Source organism: Ptiloglossa arizonensis, chromosome 1 (genome assembly GCF_051014685.1).
Source record: "Ptiloglossa arizonensis isolate GNS036 chromosome 1, iyPtiAriz1_principal, whole genome shotgun sequence".
NCBI classification, from domain to species: Eukaryota; Metazoa; Arthropoda; class Insecta; order Hymenoptera; family Colletidae; genus Ptiloglossa; species Ptiloglossa arizonensis.
Window position 1 is genome coordinate 15,723,836 of NC_135048.1, and position 24,608 is coordinate 15,748,443.

The 24,608-nt window shown below is 34.7% G+C and overlaps 1 protein-coding gene across 3 annotated transcripts in view; it reads left to right on the forward strand.

Moving 5' to 3' along the window:
* The first annotated feature begins 348 nt into the window (after nucleotides 1-348).
* LOC143150951 (matrix metalloproteinase-2-like) overlaps nucleotides 349-24,608 on the forward strand; it is a 378,361-nt gene continuing 354,101 nt past the window's right edge. Inside the window, exons 1-3 of one of the 3 annotated variants that reach the window (XM_076319589.1) lie at nucleotides 349-483; nucleotides 3,796-4,064; nucleotides 13,336-13,666. In XM_076319589.1, the coding sequence (XP_076175704.1) occupies nucleotides 13,574-13,666 (93 nt within the window). In that variant the 5' untranslated portion in view covers nucleotides 349-483; nucleotides 3,796-4,064; nucleotides 13,336-13,573. Of the gene's footprint in view, nucleotides 1,128-3,795; nucleotides 4,065-13,335; nucleotides 13,667-24,608 lie in introns of all 3 variants that reach the window. The other 2 variants (XM_076319607.1, XM_076319580.1) reach the window with 2 other exon arrangements.

Sequence of the window (24,608 nt, forward strand, 5' to 3'; positions counted from 1 at the left end):
ATCGGTCAGATTGGCGGTTTACGCGGTACATATGTATGCGGCGGTGGTCCGCGAAGGATTAAAGGGAATTGTATCGAGAAGTAAGAAAACGCTAAAAAAAAAAGTACGGAATAAGTGTTTTCCGTGCTCTGGCAGCGAATTCGTTAAACATCTTTCGGACGTTTGCTGAAATTTAGGTAAGGGCCTGTAAAAAGTTTCCCATCGGAGAAAGGGACAGATGGAAAGAAAGAGAGAGAAGCAAGGAGTCGGGATACTCGCGAAGCGTGGGGGATGTATAGAGGGTTCTTCCTCGAAGAGAAGGTCAGTCGCGCGGCACGCGGCGTAACCGGCGTACGTGTGGGCTTTCGCGTCGTCTCTCGCACGGTGGACAGACATTGCTTTTCGTTTCATTCGCAACTGTTATAACCGTTTAACGTCTGTGAACACGATCGGTCGTTGCGCTCGTTCGCGAAACTCGACTAAACAGAGGATTGCGTTCATCTGGTAAGAACCGAATGTTTTTGCACAGCGTCGAACGTATTTTGTTGCCAAGTTGTATCGTTACGAGCGTGGTGTGTTTGGAACGTTTTCGGATCGTGTATATCGTACCTCGTCCCGTCGCGTAGACGTTCTCGTAGACGAGTCAGTGACATCGTTCGGTTTTGTGTCGTTAGAATCTTTTGTGACCACAGGATTTTCGACGACGGATTATTGGACTCGACTATCCTCCCTCGTTCGATACTGCGTGATTGTGAGAGACTACAGTGCGTTCACGTGTACCCACTGAAACCGTAGAAGAGGCTTTGCAGCAACCGAGTAATTGTTACCGAGAATAAATTACCTCGTTCGAGTTACGAAAGGTTTCTACTTTAATGGGATTGAAACGTGCCGATCACTCGCGCGTGCTTCTTGCGAGTCTTGCTTGTGTGTAGTTATTCGATGGTCATTCCGTGTGCTTTGTATCCTTTGTGGCGCACGTGTTTCTATTTCACCGTGACAGAGGGCCGAAGCCTAGTTGCCGCTACGAAAGAAATTACGCGACTACACCCTCTATAAAAATCATTTGTTCCTTCCTTGCTGCCTTGGTTCGACTGCCGGAATATCGATGCTGGAGATTTCGATGTCCATTTAACAGGAAAGAAATTTCGGTAATACTTTTTTGCAAAAGTTTTTTTTTTTACGCAAATATCGAGCGATCGATCGGTAATTTTTTTCGATCGATTCACATTGATACACTGGTGGACAGTCTTGTAAACTTACCTCGAACAGGATACTCGAAGGAATGAATGCAGTACTGTGTGTCCCGTGTGTCGTAACTAGCCGCGTGGAACGAAAACTTGTTGTTCTTTAACGTTCGTGCTTTTGCCCAGCAGCCATTTCCGTTCGGACGATGTGGCGTGTCGTTGGCGTACAAAGTTGAACCTAATTACCGCGTTATTATGAATCGTCTCCGTTTGCAAATACGACGAATCCTTTCAACCGTTTCGCGTTCCATTCAGATACGATTCGGTCACGATTGCAGATACGACCCTCCCTTTTGACGCTAAACTGACCGTGAACATACTTTGCAATTAATGTCGTAGATATTTTCTAACGGACACGACTGGTTAAAAATAGACGCATACGCGCCCCCCTTACGGATTCCCGGAATATTATTTTCTATGGTGAAAAAAGATGTTTTGTCGGTGTTTAATTTTAGCCTTTTAGAGTCAAAGAAAAAAATTGATCGCGGTGTACACGACCGAGCCTCTTACGAATTCCATGATCGTTGCTGCCAAGATTCACGGACCGAAACCGAGCAAAAACCTTTGTCATCGTCGACAAATATAAATTCATTTCTAACCTCTTTCGCCGTCGAGGCTTATGAATTTAACCTATTATTTTCGATCCTTCCAAATACACGGTCAGTACGTAATTGTAGAGTTCTTCCCTTTAATTCGTGTACGTACATTTCGCATTGTTTGCACTGTCATTGACAAAGCGTTAAAATGTTTACAAGCAAATACGGACAATTTTTGAAATACATTTATCTCGCGTATCGATCGATAGTTTCGCAGCCTGATAACAAAACACGCGAATCTTACGTCTAACCGCTAATTGCAATAGGAGAATTAAGGAAAAATATTTATGTCCGATGAATAATGAATTGCAAATAGATTAGCGATAGATTCATCGAGGTGAGAATAAATCTGTGTCTGTGTTAACGGTTACAATGAATCGGGAGCATGTGTGATTCATTCGTTCCAGTACGCTAGGATTTTTTAATCATAATTTCCTACGGTTGTAATCGTTGCCTCCTATCGAGTTCCAAGCAAAAGCAAGCTCGTGAAACAAAGAATCTTTTCATACGAGACGACAATTTCTCATGGAACGATTTCTCGCGAAAGAGAATTTGCTTTTATTAACGGTATTATAAAAATTCCAGTCTGGGTATTCCGATTATCGTTTGAAGTATTTAATGAGACGGTATAGTAATCGTATCCGTTTTTTTTTACGAAGCTGTGACGTTACAAAATTAACGCACGACCCTGTTATCGATATATATCGATAACTCGCGCTCAAAATCAACGGTTATTCTTGCCTGATTATTTTTGTTTGATAAATGTAATATATAGATACATTATCTCATCGTAATGCATATTTGAAACGTTTCTGTTAAAATAAAAGTCGAAAAAGCAGATTGTAATGAAAATATAAAAACTATTGATATTTCATCATGATCGAGGAAAGTCTCGTTAACGTAAAATTTCAAAAGTCGAATGTGAACATTTGAAACGCGAATGTTAATTAATCGTAGAACAGTGATTCTCAACTGTTATTCTGCAACGTATCGATGTACCGCGTCATGCTGTCCTACTGAACCATATATGATAAATATTATTCTAACCTGAAAGTGATAGAATAATTTATCGTTAACGTTTGCGTTAATATTCGGTAAAAAATTGTTAAAAAAAGATTCGTGTCATTTAGTACGTTGCACTAACCTGAATCGCGTAATAAGATTACCATAATCGAAACATGGTTCCGTATAAAAAAAGTGAAAGTGACCTTGAAATCTTCGCAACTCAGCCTCTTCTCCCGACAACTTTCTTTTACTCTCAATTACACTGTGACACTCAATCGAAAAAGGATTTCTTCTTTTTTAGAAAAAATTCGCCCAAATAGGGACTACACGAGATAATCTTTAACAAAAAATGATGGTCCAAAGGTGTCAGGGGGAGAGGTCTAAAGTTCTGTCGGTAAAATGTAACAGATACTCGACAAAACGATAAAATTTCTGAAACATAATTTTCATCGACTATAATAAAAAATGTTAATCGAACGACTAGAACCTTCAATTAGCATAGTCGTAAAAATCAAATTAAATTGCGAATAAAAAAATATAGTTAACCAAGTATTCGTGCAATAAACATACAGAAAAGATCAACGGTGAAAGGTTGAATTTATAAATAGTAAATATATATAAAATATAATAGATTAAGTTAGGTTAACTAAGTTAGAAAGATTGAGAAGATTGTTACATTAGAATCGTATTTTTTCATTTTATCATTTTAAAGAGGTTTCAACGATTAGCTTTGAAAAATGAAAAGAGTACGTTTCATCGTTTCGAGAAAGGTACGATTGGCTCGTGTCTGTGAAACGAAAGAAAAGTATCCGTGACTTCTACATTCAGATCGAACAAAGACTGTCGCTCGATCACGCTGACTCTCTTAACATAGTTTCCCGATCGTGTCTCCTCCACTTGTTATCTGTCATTTTCACCACGGTTGGGAAACGCGTCAATGCGTTTGTGCAACGGCGCTTCTTCTTTTCTAGGAACGTTGCGAAAAGCTTCCACGGTGACTCGACGACGCAAACCGATCTGGAGAAATCGGAACAGGCTGGCGACGAGAGAACGGGCAAGAGGCGCGCAAAACCCGTGGGTCGACTAAGGTTAATTCGAGGGGGCCGAGCGCGAAAGAGAGGGGCGAAGAAAGGGCGGGAAGGTTACAGGAACGACGAACATGGCACACCAGGACACGCCGGAAATGCGCAAGGGCTTTTCCGTGACTCTACAACTGTCCTACCGATCGCCGATTTGAAAAGTAAGTGGCCACTGACACCTGTTTGCTCGCAGGCTCACACGAGCGGCACGAAAAACGCGCTAAATAATCGTCGCCTCGACATTTTTTACGTTAAATACCAGAGGGAGAATTCTTGGATGTAGAATTTTATTTTCAGATTTTTATCGGGGTAAAATTAATCTCTATAGAGGGGGAAGATTATTAGAAGTAGTTTTACATTTTTATAATGTTCATTGTAGGTTTCTTTGTGCTAATGGGGAATTCTTGGATGTAGAATTTTATTTTCAGATTTTTATCGGGGTAAAATTAATCTCTATAGAGGGGGAAGATTATTAGAAGTAGTTTTACATTTTTATAATGCTCTTTCTCGATTTGTTTATGCTAATGAGGAATTATTGGGCCGTAGAATTTTATTTTCAGATTTTTATCGGGGTAAAATTAATCTCTATAGAGGGGGAAGATTATTAGAAGTAGTTTTACATTTTTATAATGTTCATTGTAGGTTTCTTTGTGCTAATGGGGAATTCTTGGATGTAGAATTTTATTTTCAGATTTTTATCGAGGTAAAATTAATCTCTATAGAGGGGGAAGATTATTAGAAGTAGTTTTACATTTTTATAATGCTCTTTCTCGATTTGTTTGTGCTAATGGGGAATTGTTGGGCCGTAGAATTTTATTTTCAGATTTTTATCGAGGTAAAATTAATCTTTATAGAGGGGGAAGATTATTAGAAGTAGTTTAAAATTTGTATAATGCTCTTTCTCGATTTGTTTGTGCTAATGGGGAATTATTGGGCCGTAGAATTTTATTTTCAGGGGGAAGATTATTAGAAATATTTTAAAATTCGTTTAACATTATTTTTTAGTTTCTTTATGTTAGTAGGAAGTTATTGTGTCACAAAATTTCATTTTCTGACCAACATTTTTATCAGGGTTAAATGTTAATTAACTTACACAGAGGAAAGATTATTAGTAATATTTCAAAATTCGTTTGACGTTATTTTATAGTTTGTTCGTGTTATGGAAAATTCTGCATTAAAATTGTCAAAAGTCCGCAGAGGCACTATTTATACGAGTGAAAAGAATTTTAGAGCGAGGAGTTATTTTACAATATTCTTTTCTAAAGTATTATCATTTTTTTTCCATTCAAATAAACCCGTGGAACCGACTGTCCGTTATTGTACGAAGCTGAAGTTTCTGATTGCACGGGTTTCCATAATATGAAACGCAGTCTGCGAGTTTGTGTGAATCCTAAGTCTAGAAACAAGCGAACAGTTGTCCGTGTTACTCGAGGGTTTGGGCTACCATAAACCCCTTCACCGGTTTGTAATACGAAGACCATCGATACAAAATACAGATTGTCCATATTTTATCCAGAATTAATTATAGAGGTCATTCGTTTCCCAATTGAAATGTATTATCGGACCGAAGATTAAAAATGAGAAAAAACCGAGCCCTGTTCAATGCAAAATGTAGTTTTTATTTTTCTCTTAGAAAGAGATATACAATCTCGACAAATATTTCCTCGTTAAAAAGACCAAATCACTGCTGCCTTTATCGAATATATTTTTGTTCAAAATTTATATCCTTACATAAAACAACAAACGTTAAATTTAAAAAGATAAACAGATATCTATTTATTACACTACACACACTTGTAACAGTACATTTCAATATAAACTATACATTTCTATACTTGAACTTTAAATATAAATATAAATATTCTGTTTATTTAATAACTGTATACAAATTACACATACCTTTTCTATTTATATCATCCATTTACACCTTCAATCTCTTATTCCTTGCATAACTACAAACGTATCAATGGAAAACGTTCAATAACAATAAAATGGTTTACATTGTACAATTAAACGAGTATTATTATTCAGTGTACGACGTATTAACAGGAGAGTTTTCATTCTTTTACCGTATTAATTTTCCAATACTGTTCTTCCACCGAACGGATCGATTTTATAATACAAAATTATATTTCATGAAATGGGATGTTATGGAGGCAGTGATGTACCATTATAGAGAGGAAAGAATTCCGGTTATCGGCGCAAAGAACGAGGTCAACCCGCGTTGGCACGTTCCTGGAGATAACGATTCTCATTCCTTTGGTCGAGTTTATATCTTCCGGTATCCGGCATCTCCTAGTGCAAGCTTCCGTTTTTCTTTGATGATTCCTACTACTCTTTCTCTGGCCCTTCATTTACATTTCATTGATCGCATCTAGCCTGTCTGTGTTAGGTCGGCTCGTCTCTCTTCAGGTTCTCCTTCGGTTCATTGGTTGGCTCCGTACCGTTTTTCCAGCTTACTGATTGTAATGCTTTGCACCCGTCGCATTATTTCCAGGATCATCGAGGCTGCCAGACCTTTGAGCCTCGATGCTTGATTGTTGTCTCGTACGAGAGACATGGCTGTGTGTTCCATGCTTACGGAGGATGGAATTTTATCTTCCACCGGATAGATATTGTTTCTCGGGCGATAAATTATGACGAATTCGAACGTAAATTTCGGACTTACAACTCGCGAAACGTTACTTTATACAATAAAGATACATTTTTCACGCTATCTTCCAAAAACGAGGTTCGAAGGAATTTTAACTAATACTGAATACAAAGGTGTACTAGTCGAAAGAAAATAATATTGTAAATATTATTCATTACGTCAAGTGTATTTACTTACAAGGTTTCTGATATAGTTATTAAATTTTTGAAATATTTTTAATAAGAATTGATAAATATTGCAAAAAAGATCATTTCGTATATGGATAAGAACGTAGGGAGACTATTAGTAGAATAAAATAAATTAAAATTGGTATGTTATTATAGTTTATATTATAATATACTAATATATAGAGTATATACATAATATACTACAGAGAAAGATGTAGAACGGTATTTAGAAATTTAATAATCACGTTACAATAATTTTACTAAGGTTTGTATAATTTATCGTCATTGTACTCGTATCATTTGCAACGACAGTAGCGACACGACGAGACGTGGATTCGTTCAATCGCCTCGTGTAGTATTTTATACAATATTTCTATTCAAACTTTGAATAATTCAGTTTCCTTCGAGCGTCTGTACTCGTGGACTCGACCCTCGAGTTCCTTCCACAAGTGTCTCTGTACGATTCGAGACTGGAAATTGAGACGGTTAATTTAAAATCGTTTCGTTGTTAACACTAGAACTACCAAAGGGATCAATTCGACTTGTTCGAAACTTCTTTTTAAAATTTCTCAGTTATTAACGATATCTTTGTTCACAATATTCGTTGTATCGAAATAGATCTATATTACAAGTCTACATTGTCTATATTGTATAGATCTATATTATCAAAATAGATAATTAATGGTAGAACTATCAAAGGGATCAATTCGACTTGTTCGAAACTTCTTTTTAAAATTTCTCAGTTATTAACGATATCTTTGCCCACAATATTCGTTGTATCGAAATAGATCTATATTACAGGTCTATATTGTCTATATTATAGGTCCATATTGTCTATATTACATAGATCTATATCATCAAAATAGACAATTAACAGTAGAACTACCAAAGGGATTAATTCGACTTGTTCGAAACTTCTTCTTAAAATTTCTCAGTTATTAACGATATCTTTGCCCACAATAGTCATTCTATCAAAATAGATCTATATTACAGGTCTATATTGTCTATATTATAGGTCTACATTGTCTATATTACATATATCCATATCATCAAAATAGACAATTAATGGTACTCACTAAATCAATTGACCTTTACCTCATCCAACTTCGAAGACACTTGTGTGATCCGATACAAACAGCAATACGTTAATCGTAGGTAGTTCTGTTGTTAAAAAACGATTCTCGATCATCTTCGAAGCGTGTTCGCGATCATTGTAACGTTCGAATATCCAATTGTGACGTTTTTCCGGTAGTATATAGGAAATTGTTACGCGACGATATTCATAGTAGCAGCATTTCTAAAAGTGGACCAACTCGTTCAGCAGAGAAAGCTCGCCATACCATAATGTTTCCTCCTCCGTGCTTTCATAGTAGAAGTTTGATACCTGACGTCATTTTTGGTGCCGAGTGAACGTCGGGTATACTTTCTTACCACGCTTTCGAACGGATTAAATTTTGATTCGTCAGGAAAGCGACATTTTTCCAATCTTCACCCGTCCGATGTCTCCTTGGACAAACTTTAATCTTGTTCTTTTCACTGATCAACGGTTTTTACCATTTATTCGAGGCTTAAAATCCATCGTATAATTCGTCTAGTCATTATTCGGCTTCTATTGTAAAACTTCTTTTTTAACTCGTGTTTAACGTTCGTATTTTTTTTTTCTGGAAGATTTGCAATCGATTTGCGCTCAACTATACGATTAATTCCATTTGTTGTTTTTTTAGGGGTCGGTAATTTTTTTGCACGATTTTTTCTACCATTTTCTGCACAATGTATCGTAATTGGGTTATTTATCGTTGATTTTTTGATTTTTCGATTAACGATAAGATTGGAAATTTGATCACTATGTTTTATCAATATTTGTAATTGATTTCAATTATATGGGTTATTTGTAAACGAATATTCCAATGTTTTATTTGGATCAACAAATAGTAGTTGTTGAGAATTTGTTAATATGCTGGTTTAGGAATCGGAATAAATACGTAGTAATAAATAGTTTAATTGTTGTACTATTTTTTGTTACTTACGATGCTTTTATACTCGGTATTAGTTAAAATTCGTTTAATTCTTGCATCGCTCTCAATATGTATCAGTTTCGGACAATTTATATTGTTGTAATATCAAATGTGTATTTTCCATGTATGAATTATTCTTTAAGGTTGTTACTTTACTTGTGATTATGTTCAGTGAGAGTTTGAAAAAAATCTACAAGTCTTCAAATCAATCTACATTGTATATTTTTTGTAACGTCGTTATATTTACAACAAAATAAGAAATACAACAAACAAGAAATAATGTTCACTTCATTTAGGCGCAGACACGAAAGGATTGGTTCTTGTTTACGAAAGAAGTAAAATAACTATTGTATATATGTAATATCTTTATCGTATCACACGAGTTATTCTTTCCACGTTTAATTATTTATTGGAAAAATACGTCCCCAGATTTCGAAGGAAATATACGCAAATAAAATAGAGACGAAGTAACTGTAAAATTTATTCACATCGATAACATTTCTGTCTTGATTTTTTGTAGTTTAAAAAAATCTATAAAATAGTCGCGCAAGCAAATTGTAAATAACTGCAAAACTATTCGATTTACAATAATGTACATGTATCGACCCACTTGTAATATTTAATAGAATTTCATCAATTAATCGAATCAATTTGATTTTCTTATGTTATAAAATGTGGAATATTTCTCGACAGTAACGCAACACTCTTCCAACAAAGTATTTTTATTAGAACGTTCTTATAATTCGTTAACACGACAATCTTGAAATCAATCAATCTTTGTCTGAAATTTGACAATTTCTTCTTATCTTAAAAAACGATGGAGATATTCCTGTAATATTAATCCGTATGTTCTGAAAATATTAAAAGTACCAAACGTGTGAATAAAATAGGATTACTTCTTTTTTTTTTTGGTTCTAGCACACTCATTTTCTTGCTGCAAATTAATGCCACTCTGTTTTAACCTTTTAACTGGTGCACTCGAGTATACTCGGCCACGAGTAACAATATTATTCTAAGTGCTCGGGTTAAAAAAAGCATCAAAGGTATAAACTTTTTTGCCTTTTGTCGACAATTCTTGAAGATTTATCGCTTCTTTCTTGAATTTTACATATATTTGCAATTAAGATTGTTAAGAAATAATCGATAACGACGTACGATTATTCGAGCTTACATCGATCGAGCATTCCGAAGCGATAGGTGCATCGTATTTTAACACTATCCACCATAATTTATTTGTCAACTTCGATCACTTACTCATCGTTACTCAAAGCATCTGACGTGTAACAGAGTAATAGATTCCGGTTCCCGGTAGATTTTTCTCCTGAAACGTGACAAATCATTTTCGAACCGGAAACTTATAACGATTCTGGAAACTTTTAATCGCGTCAAACGTGCCACGAATGTTTCGAATACATTAAATAAAAAAAATACATATATTTATAAAATAACTATAAAAATACTATAAATTAAAGAAAAAAAACATTTTACATCACACCGGATCATTCAAAATTACAAAAGTCGGCTAAAATTTTTGGATCGTTTAAAATTTGTAAAACGCTCAAACCTGAAAGGTGAAACTGTTTCGAACAAAAACAGAAACTGTCTCGAAATACTAAGAAAACTTTCGATAATTACTTTTAGTATAGTTGTTAAATGAATTTGATCGGTCCTCGATTCGAACGATCAGTTTTTCATAAAAATTATTGAAAAAATTCAACGCGACCGACCGGTGACGAATTTCTCGATTTCTAATCGAAGAAAAATGTTTACTCGCGCAGAGAATAATTTTAATCGAACAGAGTGTTTTATAACGTACAGAAAATATTGCACGAACAGTTTCAGGATCGAAAAACACGAAAAAAATGTGATATTATAATTACGAAAAATGTATAGGGTGGACAGCTTCAACCGCGCATCGACAATTCAATTTTCTGTATTTTACAAAATTTTCAATTCGTGAAATATTCTTCGTTACGGATTGCTAATACAGAACTCGACGAAACTACATACATCATATATCAAATAACGAAGAATTAAAGAAAAATGTACTCGATGCTGATCTGACTCAACACACATTATTTTCAACTCGACATAACTCGGCAAATAACATCAGCAGTTACACCGTTATCATATTTACGTAACATTTTTTTCTTCTATTTTACGCTACAGTTTCTATACTCAATATTACATTTTTGTCTTAATTCCTCCATTATAGTACTCGATACACGATTAAAAATTATCTCACATTTATCCCATTTTGATCACCAAATATAAAAGGGGGCGTGGTCAATAGAGGGCGTGTCTGAAAAAGGGAAGGGGCGTGTTTAAAGGAGTAGGCGTGTCTGCAGGAATGGGGGTGTTGGGAATGACATTGGACGATGAAATGTTCTGTTATCGGAAATTCTTTATTGAACACTTGTGGGCAACGTAGATAGAAAAATAAGCTGATTTCCAAGCACGTGGAATGGGAAAAGTAACAAGTGTTTCCATTGTATTGGTACACCAGGTATAAGGTACAACACGGTATACCTAACACGGTTGTTCAAAAAGTCATTTCGTTTTCCAAAATGGAGAATATATAATTTAATAAAATGTTTGTACACTCTAAAAAGATCGTGTTTCATTTTCACCAAAAAAAAAAAAAAAAAAAAAACAAAAACGAAATGACTTTCCGAATAATTCAATACGAACAATGCAAGCTCACCTTGTTGCTTAGAAGCCTATCGAAATTCATTCTCATAATTTCTCTTTTCTTCACAACGATTTTCAAGATTATACAATACAATAGGTACATCCGTTACTTTTCCCACCACGCCCATACAGCCTTGCTCCTCCCCTTACACACGGAATTCAGCTTACTTCTTTGTCTACGTAGCCGGTGAGTGGATAAATTGTTTAAAATTGATAAGTAATGAATGAAAGTAACGACCTATTGAACGAATTAGAATAGTATGAGGCGCCATCGAGGAGCTAGAGTCTGTGGCGATATTTGATGGGAGAAGAAGTTTCCAATCTTCTTCAATCACAGAAATCTTTTATACATTTCTATACATTTCTAACAATTTCTATACATTTCTATTTTTGCAATACATTTTCTGATCGATCTTCTTATTAGACTACTCGAGTATCCTATTAGACTTTCGTATTAAAAAATATTATACTATTCAAGTATTCGAACGTTATTTTCGTTCGATTGTTACTACACGCACAACAAAATTTCGATCGGTTCGCCGAGAACAATGATTCAAGGTGTTCACGTTATGCGGTTTACCCTGTATAGTGTACGTAATAAAACGATCGACTCTACAATATAAATTCATGACGCACGGTTTTATACGTGCGAGATTTCGCCTTAAAAAGGAACTCGAATGGCCCGCACGCAACGAACACCACAATTTCCCGCCACAAATTTCTTAATTGCGACCGATAAAGAATAAGTACGGCCGTTGAGAGGGATTCTCTTTTTTTTCCGGGTCAGAGAAATCGGTTCTCTTTTACGTTCGTTACAAGTGTACAGTGTCTAGAATACGCGTGTTAAATATTCTACGTTAAATGTTATAATTCCAGATAACGAGATTACAGCTAGTGATTAATTCTTTTTTCAAATTTCCTATCTCAGCGTATAAATAACGTTCGATATTTTGATCCGTGTATCTGTGCTCCTGACACTAAATCGAGGATCGGATCGAGTAAAAAATATTTTACAAACGTTACCGTAGAAACAGTACAAACAAGCTCAAACAAGCCCAAACAAGCTCAAACAAGCTCAAACAAGCTCAAACAAGCTCAAACACACCGTGTCACTACACATCTGCCTGGCCCCTGTATTTGATACCAGAATAATAAACACGTCCACTTGGAAGTTTTCCTTACAATGACAAGTAGAATTTGATTAAAACTATCAACGATTTATAATTTTCGTGCGATCCGTCATTTTGCTACATTTCAATTTATTCGACGAGTTCAGTGCCTTCGTAAGGGCAATATTTTAAATAATTTGTCTCTAACCAACGGAACGAGTGTTCTCGTCGACAGTGAAGAAGCAAGGTTGATATTTCGGCCTGTAACTTTATTGATACTGTTTTACTATTCGAAAATTTGCACATTTTCTCCGAAGTTGCGTAAATAATTATCGATCGAAATACTTGGTAGTTTCTTTAAAATAAAAAAAAAAGACAATAATGCACATCTTCTCCGAAGTTGCGTAAATAATTATCGATCGAAATACTTGGTAGTTTCTTTAAAATAAAAAAAAACAATAATGCACATCTTCTCCGAAGTTGCGTAAATAATTATCGATCGAAATACTTGGTAGTTTCTTTAAAATAAAAAAAAAAAAAGACAATAATGCACATCTTCTCCGAAGTTGCGTAAATAATTATCGATCGAAATACTTGGTAGTTTCTTTAAAATAAAAAAAAACAATAATGCACATCTTCTCCGAAGTTGCGTAAATAATTATCGATCGAAATACTTGGTAGTTTCTTTAAAATAAAAAAAAAAAAAAGACAATAATAATGATAATACAATTATTAGCTATTTTCAATCCCAAAGGAAAAAAAAACACCCCCTTAACAGAGTCGAAAAATTGCCACAGGTCGGCGGATGGACCTGGCAGCTGCTGAGAAGTCATCGGCGTCGGCGAAGAAGAAGCGGCGAGTTGACGGAAGTGAGAGTATGCTTCTTCCAGTCGCGTCTATGTTTCCTGCGACGAGTCCGCGACTGTAACGCGTGTGTGTGGTTCGATTACGGTGCGGGCCCCGGTGGCCCGATCGCGCTGCGGTGCATTTTCAAATTCAGTTTCGTCGCGACGAAACAATACACGTGATTGCAAGATGATGCTTCTTCAAATGGTGCTGACGGTGCTCTTCTCTGTGTTGGCTACAGGAACACCGCGATCCTCGGTCATCTACGCGGACGACAAAGTGGTGAGTCAGTGAACTCTGGGAGCTTTCGCAGCCTTAACGCGCCGTTATCGGGACAATTAATCGGTGCTTTTTCTTATCTCGCGGCACGGCCAAGACCGGGCGAACGAATTTAGAATCGATTCACGTCGATCGTTGAATCGTTCGAGATTTCATCCGGTAGCTTCTTTCTCGACAGGTTGTTCGATAAGTTTTATCGTTCGATAATACTTGTCGAACAGTACTGTTCAATGTGGTACTGTTCGATGTGTTCTATCGAACCGTGACATTTATCGAGCAACCTAGTAAGTACTGTTCTTGACAAGTTGTTTCATAAGTTTTGTCGTTTGATAAAATCTATCGAACAGTACTGTTCAATATAGTACTGTTCAATGTAGTACTGTTCAGTGTAGTACTGTTCAATGTAGTACTGTTCAGTGTAGTACTGTTCAGTGTAGTACTGTTCAGTGTAGTATTGTTCAGTATAGTACTGTTCAATGTAGTACTGTTCAGTGTAGTACTGTTCAGTGTAGTACTATTCAATGTAGTACTGTTCAGTGTAGTACTGTTCGATGTGTTCTATCGAACCATAAAATTTATTGAGCAACCTAGTAAGTAAAAATTTATCGAACAACCTAGTAAGTACTGCTCTTGACAGGTTGTTCGATAAGTTTTAAGGTTCGATAAAATTTATCGAACAGTACTGTTCAATATAGTACTGTTCAATGTAGTACTGTTCAGTGTAGTACTGTTCGATGTGTTCTATCGTACCATAAAATTTATCGAGCAACCTAGTAAGTACTGTTCAATAAGTTTTGTCGAAGGATAAAATTTATTGAGCAACCTAGTAAGTACTGTTCTTGACAGGTTGTTCGATAAAATTTATCGAACAGTACTGTTCAATGTAGTACTGTTCAATGTGTTCTATCGAACGATAAAATTCATTCTGTAACCTAGTAACTACTGTTCAATAAGTTTTATCGAACGATAAAGTTTATTGAGCAACTTAGTAAGTACTGTTCAATAAAACGATAAAGTTTATTGAGCAACTTAGTAAGTACTGTTCAATAAAACGATAAAGTTTATTGAGCAATTTAGTAAGTACTGTTAAATAAGTTTTATCGAATAATAAAGTTTATTGAGCAACCTAGTAAGTACTGTTCGATAAGTTTCATCGAACGACAAAAGCTATTGAACAACCTAGTATTTGACACTCGTTTTAAACGAGATAACAAAGTGCGAATAAAATTAATCGATTAAAAATATCCGAAGTGTATTCTCACCGCTCGATATCTAGAAAAATGGAAAATACTATCGGGGAGAATTTTTGGGGATGTTTTGTAATTGTTACAATATTGTACAGGCTTTAGATTCACGTATCGAAAGAGAGAATTTTTATTCATCTACGCGTACGTTTAACGTTAACAGTGTGTTTAAAAGGATCGATGGATTTGAATGAAACTTTATATTTCCGATTTGTATCGAAACGCTAAGATTTCATTTCGAGCAATTTATTCGTGAATAATTATGGATACCTTTTAGGGTTTTTAGAAGTTTTATTTTTTTTGGTGTATATTCGTTATTTGTAAGAACGTTTAAAAGTAATTTTAGAGAGAATTCTATATAAGAAAATTAAATAAAGCTTTTCGTTGGGTTAATATTTTAGATCTGGAAGATGGTTAATTATTTTCAACGCGATGCAATCGACGCAAGGACGATCGATTCGATCGTAAATTAATTAAAATATACGGTACGGTGTCTACGCGACGATTCGTATCGGAAGTTAAACAGACGCGTCTATGCGAACCCATGGGAAAGATTTTAAACCGAAAGAAAAGCACGTATATGTTTTTCCCTGGCAACTCGCGTGCTTTGTTTTACGTGTTTGGTCGAATGAGCTGCAGGCTGCTCACGCGAGAACGTTATCGGCCGTTTGCCAATTAATTTTGAAAAATATAGACGTCCCGAGCGTGATATTTCATCGTGGTCTGTAATCCACGAACTAATCCAGATTAAGCAGAATAAAGAAGAGATCACGTAGAGGGAGATAGGGCCGAAATCTGGCCGGAACGACGTGCCATAATTTAAATCGGGGCCACCCGAGTCACCGATTAATTATGTCGCGAATGATAGCTCGACTTTCACGATTCTCGCCGAATCTACCGAAAACTCGACCATGTTTCCAGAACCCTTGGATTTAATGGATCGATAAAGTTGATTTAATTAAAAATGCATTTCGTTGTATCTTCGTAATTAATTTCAACCGAATTAATGCACGTATCTTTCATGCTGATGAGAAAAGGATAAATTAAGAAGGGACACCGCCCTGACGAGTGAAAAAAAAATAAAAAAAATTTTTTCTTCTTATTTTCTTAAAGTTTGAAGTTTGTAGAATGTTGTGTCAAAAAGATATTTCGAAATTCAAACATTTAGCGAACTTGCAGGGATAAATAAATTTGTTTTACGTTTTCAACGATTTATTTCAAATTTTATAGAGATATTCTGCATAGAGTATTTTACAATCTAGCTTACGATATTTTTAATATGTTAATTATTCAATTTTCTACAAACGTTTATTTTGTAAACTTATCTCGCTAAATAGTAATTCAATTTTTTTTTTTTTCTTTACCTAATGGATACAAAAGGTGTCGTATTATAGATATTAATTGCAAAGTGATGGTAAAATGTTTCATATATTACCTGGAAAAAATTATTTTACAAATGTCACGTTTCGTCGCGTTAATTCCCTATTGCACGACGTGACTAATCGGAAACATAATGAAATAAATCCATCTAAAGAATTCACTCAGCGAATTCCCCGTGATTCATGCATAAAATTACTCATAAGGAAATTTATTACTCCATAAATGCAATCATCTAGTTTCGATATGGAACGATTTAATTTGATAATTTTCAAAGAATAAAATCAAAATGCGTGCAATGAAAATTCGTTTAAATTTTCCTTTCCAATTCGAAGATTCGATTTTTATTACGATAGTAATTTTTTATTTATCTTTTCTGAATTTATAAAACGTTTCGTTGTACAGACAATGGAACCTCGATACTTGCACAAAAACTGTACATTCCTACGAGCATCGAAATTCGTGCAATTATCGAGACAATCGGTTTAATATAGTTTCGAAATATAATGTAACGTAACAATGGTCCATGGTTGTTCTTTTCTGTAATAATAAAGACACAGAGCGTGTAATAACGAAGACACTCTCTCGTCGATCAGTGATCATCCCTTTCATTTGTCAATACAATGCAACGGACGAGGTTCGCATGCAAGTATCGAGGTTGCATCTATCGAGGTTGCGGTGCAGCTCGAACAGTATGATTTTCCTTGTTCCTAAGATAAACTGCACATCGTGTTGGCGCCAAAGATCTTCTCGCGTCAGGAATCCGCATCATTATTCATCTGCAAACCAGTGATCTTTTCTTAGAAAGCATTCAGTATTCACTCTGTCGTGTCTAGTAATTTTTTTTTTTTTTTTTTTATTTATAAGTGCGCGGAGAATTCAAAAAGTTCTCGGAAATATTTTTTCCGGTTGAAATAAAATTATCGGTAGCTGCATCGAATCGATCGTTTGCATAATGTTAATACAAATGGACACAAATTTGTTGTATACGTATAACATATATTATACAGGGTGGTCAGATCTAATCCAGACTGTTCTGTAGGTGTACACACGTGTGTATAGGAATATCAATAAATGAATCACATTTGCACGAATTAGATTTACAAATATTAATTAATACTGAACAATTAATACTGTTTTACGAGTCTTTGATGAATATTCTTCGTTATCGTTTCGTCGAACGTTCATGCGTATTTAAAATATTCATTTTAACGATAAATATTCTGTATTCGATTAAATTGGTCTTTATTGTACGATTGTTGAATTTGTTAGCGACTGTTGCGTCAACTTCGTTGCGAGCTTGTTTTTCGGGCTTTTGTAAAATTAACTTTCGAAACGAGGTTAAGTTATTCGAGACTTCTTGAACTCTTCTTCTCGGGCGTGCTTTTAATAGAATCGGTGTAAAAAATATTTTGCAAAGTATCCAACGATTGAACGATAGTGGAAACTAATCATCCCTCGTTTTTTAATCATTTGAAATTGCAAGTAGGATATCATATTAGTTCGAAACTCGATGGACGTTGTTTAAAAGTGTAACATTGAGTTTCGAAATTGTAGAACAGTTTTATCAAGAAAGAATCACATAGAAAGGTATAGAAATTTTTAAACAAAGCTTTACTGTGTTCATTTCTGTGTCTCGTGAACGATATTGAAATATATCTAATTTTCGAACAGTGCACCATTGACAAAGCACGTCAACGCGTACGCGATATTGCTTACTTTTCGTTCGATGATTTGAATGCAACTTCCTGATGTTCCTATTAGATTATATATATTTACATTGTTGGAACAGTTTTCTTGAATTTCCACGTATAAGTCTCTAATGAGTATGATGACTATTCTTTATTTGGACGAAATAGATAATCTAACAACGAGAAATTTTTAAAGTTTTGCAACTTTGTTCATTTAAGGGAAATTGTGCCAGAGGTACCAGAGAAATAGTGGAAAGAAATTTTTAATTTTTTTTTTATAATTTCTTTATGTATGTATAATTTTTCAATCATTTGTATTTTAAATAACAAAATATTTTTCATTTCTTTATCTATCTATAATTTTTCAATAAGTTCTATTTTAAATAACAAAATATTTTTCACTTCTTTATCTATCTATAATTTTTCAGTAATTTCTATTTTAAACAACACAACATTTTTCGCTTCTTTATGTATCTATAATTTTTTAATAATTTCTATTTTAAATAACAAAGTATATTTCACTTCTTTATCTATCTATAATTTTTCAATAATTCCTATTTTAAACAACACAACATTTTTCGCTTCTTCATCAATCCATAATTTGTCAATAATTCCTATTTTAAACAACACAAAATTTTTCGCTTCTTCATCTATCCATAATTTTTCAATAATTTCTATTTTAAACAACACAACATTTTTCGCTTCTTCATCAATCTATAATTTTTGAATAATTTCTATTTTAAACAACACAACATTTTTCGCTTCTTCATCTATCCATAATTTTTCAATACTTTCTATTTTAAACAACACAACATTTTTCGCTTCTTTGTTTACCTACAAAGTTTCATTAAAATTGTCGTGCAATAATTCATCCGGTACCCTTGTAAGTACGTGAGAACGCTTGTTGGTAAGGGAGACGGGGGATCTTTTCTAAATTGTCAAGCAGTACGTTTAACTTGATGTGAACATTATATCCTCGCTTAACGATATTACTTCGCAGTTTCACTACGTGCCATCGTGCTTTATCTACGAGATATGCCGGGAAAGTAATGGGACTAGATTTTTTTTTTTCTTCTTGGGTCTGGAAATTGCGCGCGAACCGAACTACATCGAGCCGAAAGTTACATCCTCGCTCTACATTCGGTGGAAGTTTCAACTCGATAACTTCAACACGTACGATTATAATCATTTGTATAAGACATGTATCTACAATAACATCGAACGAAGTTCAACGATCAAGTTTCGTGTGAAATGGAAAGAGAAATCCAGGGGTAAGTTACGAAATAAGAATTAAAAATGCGTTTGGCGAGGATAATTTATCTCGTACGTCTTTCGTCGAGACGAGATGGTTTTCAAAGACGAGGAAACGATGGAGAGAATCTCGAGACACAGTCTTCGCAAAATGAGAAATAAACATTCAACGTACGAAGATTTGCATCTGTCGAGATCAACGTTTGGCGACACGAACGATAGTCGAGAAACTCAGATGAGTCGTAATATAGTGTCCAAGATAATTACAGAAAATTCAAATACGAGAAAAGTAGAATTGTTTCAAATAATTTTAACGACGAGCAAAAGAGACGTAAAAATGTTGAGACAACTTTTACTGGCTGTTCTAACCTTCTTATTCGCACGATCCGTTACTTTGTAGTTTCTTATTGTTTTCTGAAGTTTGAAATTGCCGATAAAAAACAATCATATTGAAACTGCTGACAACATTCAGAAGATCGAGGCCGACGTTATAAAGAGCCTTACGGAAGTTGACTTTTGATCCTGTTACCAAGGATAGAAAACTCGTTGCTGCAAGTGGGTTGTACCTGAAGGATTACTTCGAAAAGACTGCATTGTTCTCGACAATATTATCGAATACACGACTTTAAACAAATTGTATTTATACGACACCACACACGGAACAGTGAATTCGAAGAGAATATTTATTTCGATGTAATATACATTCGATTTTAACATAAAGTGAGGTTAACAGTTAGATTCAACGTTAGAAATATTATTAATTATTTTTTATTTCGAATCAATCCCGTTTAATTATCGTTGAACGGGTTTGCTTCGTTTGTAGTTACTCGTGAACGATAACACTTTCTTATCTTGAACTGTAAACGAATCTTCCATACAAGTCTTCTGTATAAGATCGTTTCTGAACTTACATCGAGATTTACTGCGATGAAAATACAATGATAAACATAAAAGTTTCAATTTTCATAAATCTAAAAGACTCCACTGTACCTTTAAAAAAATTTACATAGTTAATAGTAACATCGTAATGAAGATACAGTAACAAATATAAAAATTTCAATTTTTACAAATTTAAGAAACCCTACTGATTCAATAGTAACACTAATAAAGATACAACGACAAATTTCAGTTTTTGTTGAATGAAATTGAAAATGATCGAATCACTCTTGTCCAGAGTTCTTAGTTTCACGAGAAGGGTTGTTTGTGTCGAATAAACAATAATCAGGGGATGACTGTAATGAAGATACAGTAAGAAATATAAAAATTTCAATTTTTACAAATTTAGAAAACCCTACTGATTCAATAGTAACACTAATAAAGATACAACGACAAATTTCAATTTTCGTTGACGAATGAAATCGAAAATGATCCAGTCACTCTTGTTCAGAGTTCTTAGTTTCACGAGAAGGGTTGTTTGTGTCGAATAAACAATAATCAGGAGATGACTGTAATGGAGATACAGTAACAAATATAAAAATTTCAATTTTTACAAATCTAAGAAACCCTACTGATTCAATAATAACACTAATAAACACTAATAGTAATCACTGATACAATGACAAATTTCAGTTTTCGTTGATGAATGAAATCGAAAATGATCGAATCACTCTTATCCAGAGTTCTTAGTTTCACGAGAAGGGTTGCTCGTGTCGAATAAACAATAATCAGGAGATGACTGTAATGGAGATACAGTAACAAATATAAAAATTTCAATTTTTACAAATCTAAGAAACCCTACTGATTCAATAATAACACTAATAAACACTAATAGTAATCACTGATACAATGACAAATTTCAGTTTTCGTTGACGAATGAAATCGAAAATGATCGAATCACTCTTGTCCAGAGTTCTTAGTTTCACGAGAAGGGTTGCTCGTGTCGTATAAACAATAATCGAGGGACGACTCGGTTACTTTTATACGGGCGTCACATAAGTGGGAATTACGGTAGATCGCATTAATTCGTGGCTTTAGTCGCAATACCTGCGTCTACGCCCACGTACGTCATTGTCGCGTTACTCGTAACCGCTGCTTCTCCATGGATCCGTAAGGTACTTAGTACCAAGCGGGACCTCGTAAACCCTGGTAACGTATGCGAGCCTGCGGGAAACATCCCTTGATAGTAATGCGTCTTTCCCGTCCGTTTTACAATAAGAGGACGTCGTAACTTTGGCTTTCCTTGTCGTAAAATTTCCTTGATACAGCCGAACACTGCAAACGCCATTTAACACGCCGGCTGCCACGACACTTTCGCGTCTGGTACTGACATTTGTTTGTATTATACCGTGAAAAATAGAAACATTAGGTCAGTGATATATGTGGGATATCTCGTTGTATTTCTAACGATGGTGATACTATTTGTTTGTATTGTAGAGTCAAAAATAGAAAAAATTAGGTCAGTGATATATGTGGGATATCTCGTTGTATTTCTAACGATAGTAGTATTATTTGTTTTTTATTATAGAGCGAGAAATAGAAATATTTACTATTTCAGTGATATATGTGGGATATCTCGTTGTATTTCTAACGATAGTGATATTATTTGTTTGTATTGTAGAGTGAAAAATAGAAATAGTTACTAGTTCAGTGTTATGTGAGCTATCTCATTGTATTTCTAATGATAGTAATATTATTTGTTTTTTATTATAGAGTGAAAAATAGAAATATTTACTATTTCAGTGCTATATGTGGGTTATCTTCTTGTATTTGTAATGATAGTAATGTTGTGTAGAATTTTGTAAATACTACTTATAGCATGGAAAATAAAAACTCATTTACTAGTTTATTTCATAGTATTTTTAACAATAGTAATATTAGGTAAAATTTTATAATTCCGCGTTAAAACGTAAACTTGGTCGGGTTTGGTCGAAACGTTTTAACGAGGGACGGTAGCGAATTTGTTCCTGGAATCAACCCTTCGTATCTCGGTTCGACACCTAACCACGTGTCAATTTTCCGACAAGGAGAGTGAATGAGATATACAGAGAGTGAGTGCAACAGCGAGTGCATCTCGTATTACGTTCATAAAAGCTGAAAACTTTTATATTTCTCGATGTATGTTCGCGAGTATTATCAATAAATAGGCGAGATTCTCCCGATTAAAATAACACCACATAAGACTACATTCGGGATAATTTTACTTAAATATTATGGGAATTATTTTTGAACAATTTTTTACTACGTGTAATTGAAAATTTGGCGACAAAGCACTGAAAGTGTTTGGACTAAATCTATGGATAATACTCTTACGAAGGCACAATGAAAAATATACGAATGTTTAATTCGCGTACTACACATACGATTACTTTTATCAGGGGACAAATACGGCGTTATAACGAGGAATCACAGTATCAGAGTTGCGTTATGGAAATTAATGACACAGCAGTCAATATTTTAATATCAGTGTCACGTAGAGGGTAAAAAAATCATTTATTAGTATTAAAGAAAAACTGTTTATTTAGTACATATTTGTCGTGAACTATATCTACAGATTAGGACACGATAAGAGAGTATACACATGAGCCACATCGAGAAATGCTTTAAAGCGATATCGAAGGATTTTCTGGAGTATTTCTTCGGACAAATTAATTTTCTTTCTTTATAAGAGTTTCCAGAAGATTTTACCATCAGTGTAAACACACTTTACAGTACACGTTTCTTTTCCAAGAATATATGTGCAAGAGTATACTTTGATGTTACCGTTTGAGAGACGCAAAAAGAACTCATGAATGGTGTTTTGTACACGATTGACCTCTGCGTAGCTCGAAACATTCCGTAACATTTCTAAACACATCTTGAGACGTTTACAGCAGCGCTGTCCAAGCGAGACCCCGTGAGACTTCTGGGCATCTCTCACTCGCCTAAACGCGACACTAACATATACACGGTGCTTAGTTTCTACGAGCATTCTTACAACGGTGACGCTAGCTTGTCTCTTGGCTGCCTCGTTAGCATCGCGTGGTTTCTTTGACAACCTAGGTATGCTATGCAAAAGAAGGAACAGTTGGAGGGGGAAACAGACACGTGAGGGGCCCCTACTTTGGTCAGGCTTGATTTACAGGGTTATACCCGGCAGTTTCTCGTTCCCATAAGTTTTTCACGCTCGTAATTTTCGAAGAAAATTTAAAAAGGATTTTTAAAGCAAGAATTTAAAATTCGTTTAAATTCGTTCAACTGTCTTGTCCGTTAGTCTCGCTTTATGAAATCTCCTAAACTTCTCCTTTCAGCTTTCATCGCATTTCTTTCCCCGGGCTCGCCAAATTGCTATTATCACCCTCCTCTGCGATCATTTTAAAAGTTTCTCGAATAAGATTAATTAACCCTTTGCACTCGAGAGGCGACTCTCGAAATTTTTTATCAATTAAAATCGCTCGAGATTGAAAATAACACGTTCTGTACGATATATGAAATATTTCGATAAAAGTGTTCACGATTTTTCTTATTTTCGATTTAATGTATTTCTTAGAGGATTTCAATTTCTCTTGTAAAGAAAACGCCCCGAGCGGTGATTGTTGAAACAATTTTGATCATTTCACTGAAATAGGAATTTTTTGAGTATTTTTTCTTTTTTAAAATTGATAACATATACAGAGAATTATTCGTCAATTTTTTTCTACTTTTTTCTTACTCTTCAGATAGTTTTATTTTTTAGATATTCATTATCTTTTATTTTTTAGATATTCGTTATCTTTTATTTTTTAGATATTCGTTATCTTTCATTTTTTAGATGTTTGTTATTTTTTATTCTTTAGATATTCTCTACCTTTTATTTCTCAGATGTTCGTTATTTTTTACTCTTTGGATATTCGTTACCTTTTATTTTTCAGAAGTTTGTTATTTTTACTCTTTAGATATTCGTTATTTTTTACTCCTCAGATATTCGTTATCTTTTATTTTTTACATGTTCGTTACCTTTTATTTCCCAGAAGTTCGTTATTTTTACTCTTTAGATATTCGTTATTTTTTACTCCTTAGATATTCGTTATCTTTTATTTTTTAGATGTTCGTTACCTTTTATTTCTCAGATGTTTGTTATTTTTACTCTTTAGACATTCGTTATTTTTTACTCCTTAGATATTCGTTACTCATCACTCTTCAGATACTCGTTCTTTTTCATTCTTATACGTTCGTTATTTTTCAATCTTAAGGTATTCGTTATCCAAAATACCACGTGCTCAAATTCGTAGGTGCTACGGCGTCAGTGTGGATTTAATGTTCGCACCGTGTTCCAGCTTACACGTTTCACACGAACGCGCTACGCCGGTAGTGTCTGGGTAGCATTATTTCATGCGTGTGTCACAAACAGAGGCGGTTCACGGATGTGTGTGGCGGGATGACTAAGAACTCACGGTCGATTCCGCGTGCGAAAGTCGCCGCGTATAT